At 37.1% G+C, this 15,314-nt stretch overlaps 1 protein-coding gene and 1 long non-coding RNA gene across 2 annotated transcripts in view; one reads left to right on the top strand and one right to left on the bottom strand.

Moving 5' to 3' along the window:
* LOC117418301 (catenin alpha-3-like) overlaps positions 1-15,314 on the bottom strand; it is a 183,172-nt gene that overhangs the window by 33,552 nt on the left and 134,306 nt on the right. Inside the window, exon 11 of the mRNA XM_034031216.3 lies at positions 10,118-10,274. Coding sequence (XP_033887107.1) covers positions 10,118-10,274 — 157 coding nt within the window. The remainder of the gene's footprint in view (positions 1-10,117; positions 10,275-15,314) is intronic.
* Positions 1,805-7,182, top strand: LOC117404756 (uncharacterized). Its single transcript, XR_009306788.1, has 5 exons — positions 1,805-3,149; positions 3,265-3,313; positions 3,666-3,871; positions 5,740-5,876; positions 6,889-7,182. It is a non-coding gene; the product is annotated as an uncharacterized LOC117404756 (long non-coding RNA).

The following is a 15,314-nucleotide window of genomic DNA, read 5'->3' as shown; positions in this document are numbered from 1 at the left end:
CGATGATGATTATTGTTTACAATGAAATCATTTTATGACACAAATAATAAAGTCTGTAACTTGATTAATTAATTTTGATTTTGCTATTGTATTCCTATTTCGATTCCTATAAACTACATGCCAATACTGTATAATACTGTAATAACAAGCATGTATGGGAGCATATATTTTAGCTTCACTCTCTTACAGTTTACCTATCACCTTCATTCCATGTTATAGAAACACTGGTGTTAAATTAAAAGCAGACTAGTTCTGGTTGTAGTTAATCTAAACCTATACACAGTAATGAATTTGAAATAAACCTATACTATAAATGCTCTCCCGTATATAAATACAGTCCACAACACAATACTGTAAGCATCAACACGTTCAAGCTACGAGAGGGTGGATTTTAATAGAGATGCTTAATGTCAATCTAATTTACTGTCATCTTAATTAATGCTGTATGAATGTCATATTTTATGATACGTATACTGTAGTTGGTTTCAGGGCCTAACATGCAGACTCAATTTTAAATATGCAAAACATGTTGTAAGTCTGCTGCATAGTTGCAGCACACTGACATCATTTAAGTCTCAACAATAAAAACATCACTTTAACCTGTTTATTATAATTATGTTTCACAAGTTTCAGAAAAGCAGTTTCTATTGATTTGTACTTGTTTCTTCTGTTTTTTGGTTTTCTTATTCCAGCTTCCATAATTAAACCCTTTTCCCCATAACCCTACTGTAATGTTTCTGACATCATTCTAGCCCTGACTGGACTATTTATTTATCTAATCTTACAGTGTTTTTTTTCTGCTGACATCATACCCACACAGCCATACGATGCCGGGCCGGATCCGGCTGCATAGCGGCACAGTCGGCTCGCAGTCGCAGCGGCAAGTAGCAGTTGGGCCAGTTCCGGCACGATGTCACTGACCATCGTATTTAGAAGGAGATAAAACTACAACACCGGCCCAGTGCTGGCCCAATGTCGGAAAAAATATTATTTTTTTATATGTACATACATTTACTAGGATTAGCTAAAAATAAAAATCAATCATATTTTTGTGTTCAGTATGTGAACCTGTAGTAACAGTGAATATTATAATAGTTTTATAATAATAAAACAATCAGATCTTTATCCCTTATAATTTTCTGTTATTGCATTAAGTGTTTATTTTATTATTTATTACTCAACACAATTTGCTGTTTTGTTACATTTGTGAAGTGTCTTTATTGGCGCTATATAAAAATAAGAAATGAAGTAGAAAACTGACCTACATAAAAAAAAAAATACCAGTAAGAAATGTACGAGTGTTCGATTTAAAAAATATTCACGCGCACAAGCAGATTGAGCGAGTTTAAAAACTGCTCGAGCTGAGTCACAGACGTTGGAGACAGTTGAACGAAGGGAAGAAAACATTAGATAAATTGATAAATTTGACAAATAATTGTATATAAATAATAAATAATTGTATATAGTGAGAGTTAGTTATAGTTATTTATTTTTTACTTCATTTGACAGCCCTTTTAACAAGGTAAGGTTATTTAATTTAATCGACTGTATAGCTAGGCTATATCACTTGAAAACTAAACGATAAGTGTAGCTATACATGCCAAGTACAAGTATTTATTTATTTATTTATTTATTTATTTATTTGTCAAGGGTGTCAGTGTAAGGGATTTTTCAACATCGACTTTATTATAAAAAAAAACCATACACGCTTATGGTATACTTTTCTATCACATTTATCATTTGACCTATATTATGTTTACTATAAGATAAAATACCGGCAGAAAAAGAGTTAGTTACCTTGAAAAAGATACTGCTATATGGTTCTCATATTATGAACCAATACCCATCGGGGACGAGGCAGAATTAAGCCCCCCAAATATGGGAATAGTTTCCTAATGGTGGATAGAGATTTTACTTACCTGCCTATATTTATATATTTTTGTAAATATTGCTTTTTTATTATTATTTTAATCAACATAATACATACCAAAAATGGTACATTTGGCAGATTTTTGTGTTTTGTGGTATCAGTTATATACGTATTTTCGAGGTTTTGAAAGGTCCCAGTGGTGTTGTGGCTCCATAAGCACCGCCCTGTAGTGTATGTGGCTAACAAATACCAGAACATAACCAAAACAGAGAACACTGACAAAAACAAACAGAGCACGTAATAAACACTAAAAGAAAATATATTACGAATAAATAAATACATTGTTGTGGTTGTTTATTTATGTAGGATAAGTATTGCATGTCATTACAACAACGTTTTCAGTTCTTAGCAGCAGTTACCCAGCAAACAGGTAACGTAACCGTAATGTTACTTGTAGGTTGTCTTTTGGTTAGGTTATTACAGAACGTTCTGCAAACCTTCGGCCAACGTTATTAGTATATTCACCTTGCCAACAGAAATGTGTTTCATTGTCATTATAATGTTGATTTGCAATTAATTAGAGTTGAATGATGAAGAGTGAAAACGTAATCTTGGGGGAAAAAAAAGTTAGCAGATAATTTTCTTCTAACGTTCCTGCAACATTACTAAAAACTGGTCTTGGATGCGAAAGGTTATTTTGAGTGACGTTTTTCAGATAATGCATAACACCAGCTTTTAGAAAACTGTGTGCTTTATAAATGCGGTGTATTTGTTGGATCGGCACAGCAGACAGTCACACGTCACAACAGCTGGATTGTACCATGATAGCGAACTCGGGAAAAGACGGTAACTTGGTTTATTATTCCAATACTGCTGGCCGTAGTCTACGCCAAAATAATACATCTGACAGCACTCTATCCCCAACAGGCTTTCTTGCTGGGGTTTTCAGACAGTTGTATTCACTCAGCAATTTGACTGCTCTGCCCCTGGCAGCTACAGTCCCCCCATATTTATCATTTTAAGCCAGCCCACCCGGCCAGCTAACCGTCTTTCGCGCTCTTTAGAGGCTATGACCCCCAAAAGAACACTGAAACCCAGCGCGACTATAACTATTTCAGGTCTAGGTCATACGAGAGATCAGTTGTGAGGTCTGGCAGCTCAGATACGCCAAGATCACCTTGCAGGCCAGATGAAAGGTCAAGATCAATTCGCAGATGGGATGAGAGGACCCCTACAAGGTCAAGTTGCAGGGGAAGACCCGTGCCGTTCTCTCATTGCAGTATGTTTTCATTTTATTACCTTATTTTATTCAAACAATAGCATTTTGATTTTAACAACCAATCCATATGCTTGTTTATTTACTACTTTTACTGTCTCTTACGTTTCTGTAACAGCAAACCCTTCCATCTCTACAGAGAATGCCACCAGAAGACTTCCGACTGAGTAAGTTGATCATTCATCTTTCTATCTTTAAAATCTTTGTTTAATTTAATTTCCAAATGCTCCAACTGTTTTCTGTAGTAATTGGTATTTTGTTTGGAACCAGAGATTTAAATTGTTTCTAGCAATTCTGTTGATTTTTGTACACCCAATTCTTATAGCTCATACGATTGTTGCATGATCTTGCAGTTAATTACATGGTCTTTGCTTTAAAAAAAAGTCTTGTTAGTTGTTTTGGTTAAATCAACAGATGCAATAAAATGTCTGCAAAAAGAAAGTTCATCACTGCAGAACATTACTGCATTGTATCTCTGAATTATCATCACCTAATTGCTATAAATGTCTGTTCTAATAGATTTTCAGAGGAGTGTCCTCATGAAGCTTGACAGCATTCTTGAGAAGAAGCAGGAAGGCTTGGTCCTATTGTAGAGGGTGGTTTCTTCCCTTGGCAGCAGTGTGGAGGACATTGACAATGTGTTTCCTCGACCCTGGCAGACCATAGAAGAAATGGAAAATATGTGCACCCATCTGGATAAAGATGCTGACTTGAGGAAAAAAATGGTATGAAGTTTTCACTATTAGGACTAAACTTATATTAAGTGGGGATAATGATTGATTTTTGGTAGATTTAATGGTATGTGTAACATTGTACATAGTTGAAATCTGCAATATATATATATATATATATATATACACACAGTGCCTTGCAAAAGTATTCAGACCCCTGACCAATTCTCTCATATTACTGAATTACAAATGGTACATTGAAATTTCATTCTGTTTGATTTTTTATTTTAAAACACTGAAACTCAAAATCAATTATTGTAAGGTGACATTGGTTTTATGTTGGGAAATATTTTTAAGAAAAATAAAAAACTGAAATATCTTGCTTGCATAAGTATTCAACCCCTGTGCTGTGGAAGCTCCCAGTTTGCACCGATGAAAGAAATTGCCCTAACAATGACACAATTACCTTACCATTGGCCTCCACCTGTGAACCATTAAAGTTGCTGTCACATTTTCTGGATAAAAACCCCACTGTTGAAGGATCATTGGTCAGGCTGTGAATCTGAAGGAAAATGAAGACCAAAGAGCATTCTGCAGAAGTTAGAGACAAAGTAATACAAATGCATAGATTAGGGAAAGGGTGCAAAATAATATCCAAGTGTTTGGATATTCCAGTGAGCACAGTTGGATTAATGATCAGGAAGTGGAAGCTGCATAACACCACCCAGGCACTGCCAAGAAAAGGCCGTCCCTCAAAACTCAGCGCTCAAACAAGAAGGAGACTTGTGAGAGAAGCCACAGAGAGGCCAACAATCACTGTGAAGGAGCTACAGAGTTCAGTGGCTGGGAGTGGAGTAATGGTGCACCAGTCAACCATATCAAGAGCTCTGCATAACACTGGCCTGTATGGGAGGGTGGCAAGAAAGAAGCCGTTACTCAAAAAGTACCATCTGAAAGCACATCTGGAGTTTGCCAGAAAGCATGAGTGACCCAGCTGCGATGTGGGAAAAGGTTTTGTGGTCACATGAGACCAAGATAGAGCTTTTTGGCCAAAACTCAAAGCATTATGTGTGGTGTAAACCTAACACTGCCCATGCCTCAAGACACACTATCCCTACAGTGAAGTATGGTGGTGGCAGCATCATGCTGTGGGGATGCGTCTCATCAGCAGGGACTGGGCATCTTGTTAAAATTGAAGGAAGAATGGATGGAGCAAAATACAGGGAAATACTGCAAGAGAACCTTCTTCAGTCCACTAAAAAACTGAAGCTTGGGGGGAAATTCACCTTTCAGCAGGACCATGATCCCAAGCACAAGGCCAAAGCAACATTGGAGTGGCTCAAGAACAAAAAGGTGAATGTCCTACAGTGCCCAGTCAAAGTCCTGATCTCAATCCCATTGAGAATCTGTGGCACTATTTGAAAATTGCGGTCCACAAGCGTCGTCCAACTAAACTGAACAACCTGGAGCAAATCTGCCAGAGGATTGGTCCAAAATCTGTGTGCAAAGCTGGTACATACTTACCCCAAAAGACTTAAAGCTGTTATTGCAGTGAAAGGTGGCTCTACCAAATATTAATGTGTGGAGGTTGAATACTTATGCCAAGCAAGATATTTCAGTTTTTTATATTTCTTAAAAATATTTCCCAACATAAAACCAATGTCACCTTACAATAATTGATTTTGAGTTTCAGTGTTTTAAAATAAAATATCAAACAGAACGAAATTTCAATGTACCATTTGTAATTCATTAATATGAGAGAATTGGTCAGGGGTCTGAATACTTTTGCAAGGCACTGTGTGTATATATATATATATATATATATATATATATATATATATATATATATATATGGCATTTTCTGCTACTATTATCTAAATAGTTTGTAACTACATCAGCTTTTAATATGGACTATTCCTTAGATCCTGTACCTGAGTTCCATTGGAGGGACTGACCTGGGAGACACAGTGCCGAAAATGATACGCAAGCTGTTTACAAACAAGCTTATGTCGCGCTACAACATGAAGGCCAGAAATGGAAAGCTGAGGTTCCATTAAAGGTAACCAATGATTCTAAATCTGATGCTAAACACCTCTGGGTTACGTAAACTGAGGCAGAAGCGATTTTAAGGGGAATTCCATTTATTCTCCCCTTTAAACACATCTTAACAGGAAAGATAACAATTAAACCACTGCAGACACCGTGGAAATGTGTTAATTCCAAGACTACATCCCCTGCTTTCCCAATCTAAACGTTGTTTCAGTAGCAGTGACAATCAGAAACTTAACTCATCACAAGGAAGGCTGTCACCATTTCCCCTAAACGTGATTGATGCTAACCAGGCTGATTTGTGCATGGCTGTTCTGTGGCTGTAGGAACTGAATCTCCATATTTCAATATTGAGACAAAAATCGTTTATTCCACAGAATAAAATAATACATGTAAACAAATAGCAAATAAATGAACCTGTAACAATGTGCTGTGGAGTTGCTGTCTGATTCAGACTGTTGGAAGACGCTTTTCTTCTCACCCATCATAGTACTGAAATAATGTTAGACTGAAAAACAAGGGGACGGGAATGTAATCTTGCGATTAACGCATTTCCACAGCTTCTGCGTTGTTTTAATTGTTATCTCTCGTGTTAAGAGGTGTTTACAGGGGAGAATAAATGGAAATCCCTTTACATTCTCTTCTGCCTTCCCTTACGAGCTGCCTCTGATGGGTGGTGTAAACCAAGTTGTAGGGAAATTGATTACACAAGTGGTGGCCTTGGCATAATGGCTTCAAGCTGTTGTAACCTTTGTAAGGAGACTGATAATGTCTTAATTGTGGTAATTTAAGGATTTTTTTGTATTGCTTAATGGTAAATTATAGCAAAGCCAGTAAAGTGGTTGCAAAGTCTCACAGATGTGAAGCATGGCAATAGAGTGCATATTATTTTATTGTTTCGCGTAATGTTTAGTGACAGGACACTTCATAAGCCAAAGTAATACTAATTCATATAAATGTATTTTTTATATATATATATATATATATATATATATATATTATTATTTTTTTTTTTTTTGTAGAAACAACCAAATGGAACCACAAGGTGACCAGGACAGAGGTGGAGTTGAAAGTAGGGGAGACTGAAACTGGCACCACATCGAGAGAAACAAAATCACGTATGCAGCCATGACGCCTCCTTCACTTTCCTTCCATTTAGGTAACCAAGTAAGAGATTATGCCATATTTGGTCAAATGGGCCATAATACATTATGGACTGGATTTAATAGGAACGAGCTGTTCTCTATCAACAAGTGGACATGTACATCATGTACATTGAGAACTAATGTGTATCTGTATATTACTAAACAACTTAAGTGACTACAATTAAACTTGAATTAAATACATACTGTTTTTCCTTTTAGTAAAGGCTGAACAAGTCCAAGGAAAGGGCAGAAGATGAGGTGGCCAGCGGACTAATGATGAATTGATTTAAAATTATATATATATATATATATATATATATATGATCATAAATAAAGAACATGTTGATGAAAATGAATAGTTGTTGCTCCTTTTATTTGCTCAAATTTATTGTTCACAAAGGTTCTCAGAAGGTTATTAAATAACGTTAGGAAGTAACGTTCTATGAACAAATAGAGAACTTTCCATATTAACGTTTTCTAACGTTACTTGGTAACGTTCTTGTAACATTCTGACAACAGAAAATTGTTTGCTGGGTAGTTACGATTCTTTTTTTTATGTATATGGCTAAAAGTAAATAATTTAAAAATGTAAAATACAATGTGTTTAGTGAAGCATAAGTTACTATGTAAATGCTATTCAAATTTTTAAAGATGTATAATAAAGCACATAATAAAATGACTACCTATAATTGTTGGTGACTTTAAAACATAGGTAGTGGTGTTAAAATCTCAGCGCATCTTTTTTAAATTATTTTTTAGGTTTCTGTTGTTTATTATGACATATCAAGTTGGATATATCTGCTTTTATTTCTTAATATTATTTTTAAGTTGTTCATTTCTCTTTAAGTGAGTCTACTAGTACATTTGCAGTAGTTTAATTTCATTTAATAGCTATAATATGGTTAGGGCTAATTCATTTAAGCAACAGTATTTTTAAAAGTTAGCTGTGGACCAGTTCGAACCCCAGCTACCAGTGAAGGACTGCAATTTTAGGAATATAATTGTTAATTTTCCAAAACCGGGCCAAATGTGTATCGTATGGCTTCAAGCCGGTTGCCGCATTTGGGCAGTAAGTGGGCCAGTTGTACCATGCGTATGCCAGATTAGGGCCGAGAGTGGGCCAAATGTGCTTCATATGGCTCTAAGCCGCTTGCCGCATTTGGGCCAATACATACGGGCCAAAATCGGCCCGAGGTGCAAAAAGACACCGGGCCAATACCGGCACCCGAACCTGGGCCAGTTTGGCAGCCGGAACTGGGCCAGTGTTGGGCCAAAATAGTTTGGTTGTCTGGGTATAGATTGCAGAAATTCCGGACGTGTATGTTGCAGATTAATAATTTGAGTACAGACTGTGGCTGCCCTTGGGCTTCCGTTACTGTGCCCCATTGCATTGCAACTGAACATTGTTTGGAACATTTGTTCTCATGTTTTCTGTTACTTGAACTGCCAAATGTAAAGGCTGTAGGACTATAACTTATATAAAATATAAAGAGCTTTCCGTGGCAGTTACAGTATGTACAAGTCTAGATGCATAGCCCAAAAATACATCCCCAAAAATCACAAATAATTCACAGCGTCTAAAACAGGTTGACTAAATGAGTTTAGAATTTAACTACATCCGTATGGTGTGTAGACAAAAATAAACACTAGCTTTCTGCATATTTCATTAACTAAATATGTTGTATAGCTTCACATACTGGTAGCTCTGCTAACTGTGACTTTGTGTGATAAAGCACCAGTGCTTGGTGTGTCCCTCTTCTTCGTTTGCCTGGAGGAAGCTGTGTCTTTGTGAGGTGGTGACAGAACAAACATTCTAGAACCAAACCTTTGATGCTGCTACATGAAGGGCGGGACAATGTGCAGGATTCATTGCATGGCTGACCCTTTAAACTTCAATAGCTGTGAAATGTCTCCCACTAGAGAGGCTGTATATGGCTTGAAAATGCCATCGAAAATATGCATTAGTCAACACTTATACTAATTGAGAGCTTCAGAGCCCAAAAGGATCACAGCTTTCTTTGCCACTAATGATTGAATCTACAGGTTTATACCAAATCCATATAATTCCCTGGCTTGTGTGCTGTAAAAAACCTTTTGTCAAGAGCTTTCAGAACAGTTCAGTACTTTAAAACCGCACATGCTGTATACCAATGAATAGAGGCTTTAAAATATAGATGCAGTAAATAAACCTGTAAAGCATGTCTTATAAAAACAGGTCAAGAAAAAGTTGCGGTTTCACTTTTTTACGGTTGGATAAGAAAAGCTCTCAGACTTGGATGGCAACTAAGCCAGTGACTAACTAATGCTGTGCATTTCAAGGGACACTTTTTTTTATATAAACTACATTTGCATCATATGTAATTTCTTACCTGTTTAATATGAAATAATGGTGTCTATTTAAATGATATGAGAAATAGTGCTATTATAAAATGTGATTTTTCGCTTACAGTTAGACTAACAAGGTGTTAGACAGAGGCAGCATTAAGATCAATAAAATAGAGCCCAATGTGTGCTCCCTATCATTTATATTGCAGCAGATCATTCTTTACCATGCTAACTTAAATGAGCTGGTTTGAAAAATTCACAGTTGCTATCATTGCAGAGGAGCAGAAATTAGATTTGCACATACATACAGTTCATTTCTAAAACAGTCTCACAAATTCTCTTGCTATGGGTAACAAACACATCTGGGACTGCTGAAAGAGGTTGTGACTGAAATTAAATGTATAATATCCAGTCTGCCAAGCAGTCCAGATTACTGTATTCACAGCACGACAAAAACATGCTAGAACTAATAACGCTATTGCTTACCTTTGGTTATCACCTTCTGCTCTTCTGTTTTCACCACATTTTGTCAAGCTGCCTTTAAGCATACTGTAGCAATACTGAAGCCTCATCTGAGAAGCACTTTTTTTTTTGCAGTCTGTTTGCAATAGACTACTTTACAGTAACTACAGTAACTGCTTTGATTAAACCTTGCCCTGCTTTCTGATCATTCTCTTGATGATTTTGTGTACATTGCTAAACTTTAATGTAGTGTTTTCTGAAAATCAAATACTGCTATGTTGAGATGTCATGGACATTCTAAAATGGGGTAGTCTCTTACCCGACACTGCGAGAAAGTCATCAATGCTGGTGATGTCATCCACAGCCTCGGTCAGGAGGCGCACATAGTTCTCCCAGGTCTTTTTATACACCTCCATGTTGTTCATTACAGTCTGGCTTTTAGGCCTTGCTGCAAGAGCCAGGGCAGCATTGATTACCTGTGGAGAGACCATGCTGTTTAAGTTACTTGTAACAATAACACCGCCTATGACCACTGCTGAATATCAGATAAAGAAAGTGAACATAATGCCCACAAATCCTCAGAGAGATGTAACAGTGATAGAGCGCTCTAGCAGGATAACTGGGCATTACGTTTTGACATGGTTAGAAAATACTAGATTAAACTGTAAGACACACATTTTGAAATTATCCAAGAAATCCATATATACTTTCATCTGGTGTGTGTGTTTGCTGGGCTTTGGCAGGCACCTGCTGGCTCTTTTACTCATGAAAAGCACGTACAAACTCAATCTACCTTCAAATGAGCCTTATATGCTCAGGTTAAGTTCTGATTTTGGCCATTTAAAGTGATTAATCACTGGAGGTGGCCAGAAAGCTACTGTAATCAATGCACTTTGTTAAAGCACCTCCCTCTACCTGACTGGTAAAATAAGGGCATGCTGCTTATCAGGACTCAGAGATTGCCAACAAAATATCAATTACATTTACGTGATATCAATATTTATATGGTAATTCAAAGCTGTAATTATTTTAGCTATCTTCAGTCCTTAAAGAATGGCAGGGTCCCCCCTCGGTAGCCCCCCCCCCCACTGTTGTGGACAACATTTATATCACCACATACTGTATGCAAATGCCACCTTATTTTCATTCATGCAAAATTTATTTATTTTTTAAGGCAATGAAGAAATAAAAATGGTGGTTGGACATTAGCTACATGATTTTTTTTGATGCTTCCAATTGATGCTTCCCAGTGGAATTACCCAGTTTTGAAACCCAATTGTCTTTGCCAGTTCCTGCTTTCATATGAAGAATTTAATCCAACAATTTTCAGGATCTGCACTTCGAATATCAAAACATCTGTTTCAACTTCTATTTAATGTGAATCTCTTCAAATGTTTCACTTTAAATGCTCCTCATTGATTCTTGCAAAGCACAGCCAATTCGTTCACAATTTTTAAAAAAAACAAAAAAATACTACTTTCATAATTAAATTAGTTCTCAGAGCCACACAATTCACTTTGAAGAAGACTGCACAAACCGAGGAGTTTGACAGCTCAATACAGACAAGTGAGTGAAGGAATCCATGCCTATTGTTAGTAGATAAAACATGTGTTGTAGTGTTGTCTCTCTTTCAATCTCTTCCATTTCCTTTAACAACAGTGCAGCATGAAAGAAAAAAGCTTCCGCTGTCTTCATAAATACAAAAATAGACAGTACTGTGCAAAAGTTTTAGGCAGGTGTGAAAAAATGCTGTAAAGTAAGAATGCTTTCAAAAATAGTCATGTTAATAGTTTATATTTATCAATTAACAAAATGCAAAGTGAGTGAACAGAAGAAAAATCTACATCAAATCAATATTTGGTGTGACCACCCTTTGCCTTCAAAACAGCATCAATTCTTCTAGGTACACTTGCACACAGTTTTTGAAGGAACTCGGCAGGTAGGTTGGCCCAAACATCTTGGAGAACTAACCACAGTTCTTCTGTGGATTTAGGCAGCCTCAGTTGCTTCTCTCTCTTCATGTAATCCCAGACAGACTCGATGATGTTGAGATCAGGGCTCTGTGGGGGCCATACCATCACTTCCAGGACTCCTTGTTCTTCTTTACGCTGAAGATAGTTCTTAATGTCTTTCGCTGTATGTTTGGGGTCGTTGTCATGCTGCAGAATAAATTTGGGGCCAATCAGATGCCTCCCTGATGGTATTGCATGATGGATAAGTATCTGCCTGTACTTCTCAGCATTGAGGAGACCATTAATTCTGACCAAATCCCCAACTCCATTTGCAGAAATGCAGCCCCAAACTTGCAAGGAACCTCCACCATGCTTCACTGTTGCCTGCAGACACTCATTTGTGTACCGCTCTCCAGCCCTTCCGCGAACAAACTGCCTTCTGCTACAGCCAAATATTTCAAATTTTGACTCATCAGTCCAGAGCACCTGCTGCCATTTTTCTGCACCCCAGTTCCTGTATTTTCGTGCATAGTTGAGTCGCTTGGCCTTGTTTCCACGTCGGAGGTATGGCTTTTTGGCCGCAAGTCTTCCATGAAGGCCACTTCTGACCAGACTTCTCCAGACAGTAGATGGGTGTACCAGGGTCCCACTGTTTTCTGCCAATTCTGAGCTGATGGCACTGCTGGACATCTTCTGATTGCGAAGGGAAGTAAGCATGATGTGTCTTTCATCTGCTGCAGTAAGTTTTCTTGGCCGACCACTGCGTCTACGGTCCTCAACGTTGCCCGTTTCTTTGTGCTTCTTCAAAAGAGCTTGGACAGCACATCTGGAAACCCCTGTCTGCCTTGAAATTTCTGCCTGGGAGAGACCTTGCTGATGCAGTATAACTACCTTGTGTCTTGTTGCTATGCTCAGTCTTGCCATGGTGTATGACTTTTGACAGTAAACTGTCTTCAGCAACCTCACCTTGTTAGCTGAGTTTGGCTGTTCCTCACCCAGTTTTATTCCTCCTACACAGCTGTTTCTGTTTCAGTTAATGATTGTGTTTCAACCTACATATTGAATTGATGATCATTAGCACCTGTTTGGTATAATTGTTTAATCATACACCTGACTATATGCCTACAGAATCCCTGACTTTGTGCAAGTGTACCTAGAAGAATTGATGCTGTTTTGAAGGCAAAGGGTGGTCACACCAAATATGGATTTGATTTAGATTCTTCTTCTGTTCACTCACTTTGCATTTAGTTAATTGATAAATATAATCTATTAACATGTCTATTTTTGAAAGCATTCTTACTTTACAGCATTTTTTCACACCTGCCTAAAACTTTTGCACAGTACTGTATAAGTTGGTTATTCTAGTTATCTGTTAACACTGTGGGGAAATGCACAGCATAATGGTCTCATACTGTACAAATAAAATCAGAATAGTCTTAAGGGAAATACAGGGAATGCCAACTTTTCACCAGTGTGTATTGTTCCCATGATTCTTATCCAACATGTTGGCGTGGAAAGCCTATCTATTCAGACTCCAGTCTGAGTTGTTATATTTCACAGTGTAGTTTTTAAGCAGCCAACTTGTTTACAAGACTTAAACATGCATGTTTGAAAGCCAGGTGCCACCTTACTGATCCTACTGAGAAACAAACAGAGAACAGTGGTTCACAGCTGCTTTTTTATCCTTTGGAAACACCAGCTCGAAACATAGTTTGTCCATCATTTTGCTCTGTGACTGAGACTGAGTGAGTTATTGATAAAAACAAGTGCTGAAAAGTTGTTATTTTGTATTTCAAGTCTGCTATAGTTTTTGGTATATGGATAAAAACCTGTTGTTTTATTGTTTGTTATGTTTTTAATATGGACTTATAGTGAGAGAGTTAAGATAACATTTCTTGCCTTTCACAGATGCCACACTAGACATGGGACAGGATCTTCCAGCTCCTTAATTATTTAAGGAGCTTTATCCATATCATTTTTAAGTTATCAGTAGCATAGCTTTCAATATCTCAATTTGGAGTCAGAATGGTTCTCAAGATCCAGCTTAAAATGTGAAAACACCATATGTCCATACATATGTGAACGCATAGTCATGAAAAGCACTTCTTTCTTAAGGGTGCTCCAGCTACATGCTATTGAACATTCAATTGTATCGTATGCCTACTAGACATGATTTTGGTGCTAGTATTTTAAAATGCATAAGATATAAATTGATATAAAAAAAAATACTGTGCAATAACAAGCAGGTTCTGGAGCAGGTAATACTATTTCTTAGAATAAATCAGGGTTTATAACATTACATAGGAATGGTTTGGAAATGCAATTATTTTCAAAGTTAATTTGCTCCTTCTGCGTCATTAAAACAATAGCTTGAATTGGGTATTCTGTCTGTTATATATTCATCCTCATGTCCACTGAATAAAAAGCAATCTTTAAAGCAATGATCACATTAAGACTTGAGTAGATTTTTTAAGGCTAATTGTGTACTGAATTCATTTTTTTATAGTGGGATATGAGAACAACTTAATCCTTCTGGGCAAATGTATAATTTGGTAAAAGGCAGCTCATGCTAGGTATAGTTCCCCATTGGGGATGCAATAGAGAGAATGGAGCCTGTCATAGTAAACTCGTTGTAATGTAAAAATGGTTGCATTGCCATTGTCAAGAGCAGCACAATTAGGAATGACAATATTTTCATTCTCTTTATGGGCATCCTTGGAGCAGTTCCATTATGCAGGAATACAATTTCAGCTCCAACAGAGTAAACAGCATTGCAATCAAGCAGCACAATATTTTAGAAAACACACACACACACACACATACACACACACACAGTTAGCCTCGTTCTTGTGTGTTGACCCTCAAAACCTGAATTGTAAAATGGAATTTAGCATCTTGACCCTAGAACAAGCAGTATGGAGCAGAATTTGGTGTTGCCTACCATCAAAATAGTATTAAAGCTAATGATAGGTACAATAGGACTTTTAAAATGTGTAACACATTTGCAGCAATTAAATATGAATAAAGCAAGCTGTTGTTTTTCTACATATACAGTATAATGAGAAAAACCAAGGCCTCTGTACTTTTAGGGTCACATATTCACTTTTGTACCCTTAAAACTATAAACTCTATTGCATGGAAACAGAATCCTAAAGATATATTGAAACACTACATTAGCATACAGTTCATGGATGAAAGTAGGGTTGCATTTATAGTCAGGCAGCAAGCTCAGTCGTATATGAGACATGCAGTTTCATCTATCATATGTTAGACTGTGTAGATTGTACGTATATAACTTTTATGTAAATGATTAAAGTCTTAAACTATTAAATTCCTACATATTATGCATCTGGTTATTTTATTCCTTGCTCTATGAAAGCATTGTATGTTAAAGCAATACTATTATGACACGTACATGACAGCATGCTTGTTGTGAATAGGGGGGTGCACCTAAGCCTTTTTGAACACGCATGTTGAAGAAAGAAACAAGCTGGTGATGCAAATTCCTTGAGGTTTGAATGTCAGCTGTAATATTACTGCCCTATACAGGTAGAGAGGTCTGGT

Source organism: Acipenser ruthenus, chromosome 13 (genome assembly GCF_902713425.1).
Source record: "Acipenser ruthenus chromosome 13, fAciRut3.2 maternal haplotype, whole genome shotgun sequence".
NCBI lineage: Eukaryota > Metazoa > Chordata > Actinopteri > Acipenseriformes > Acipenseridae > Acipenser > Acipenser ruthenus.
This window is presented reverse-complemented; position numbering and strand designations above follow the sequence as displayed.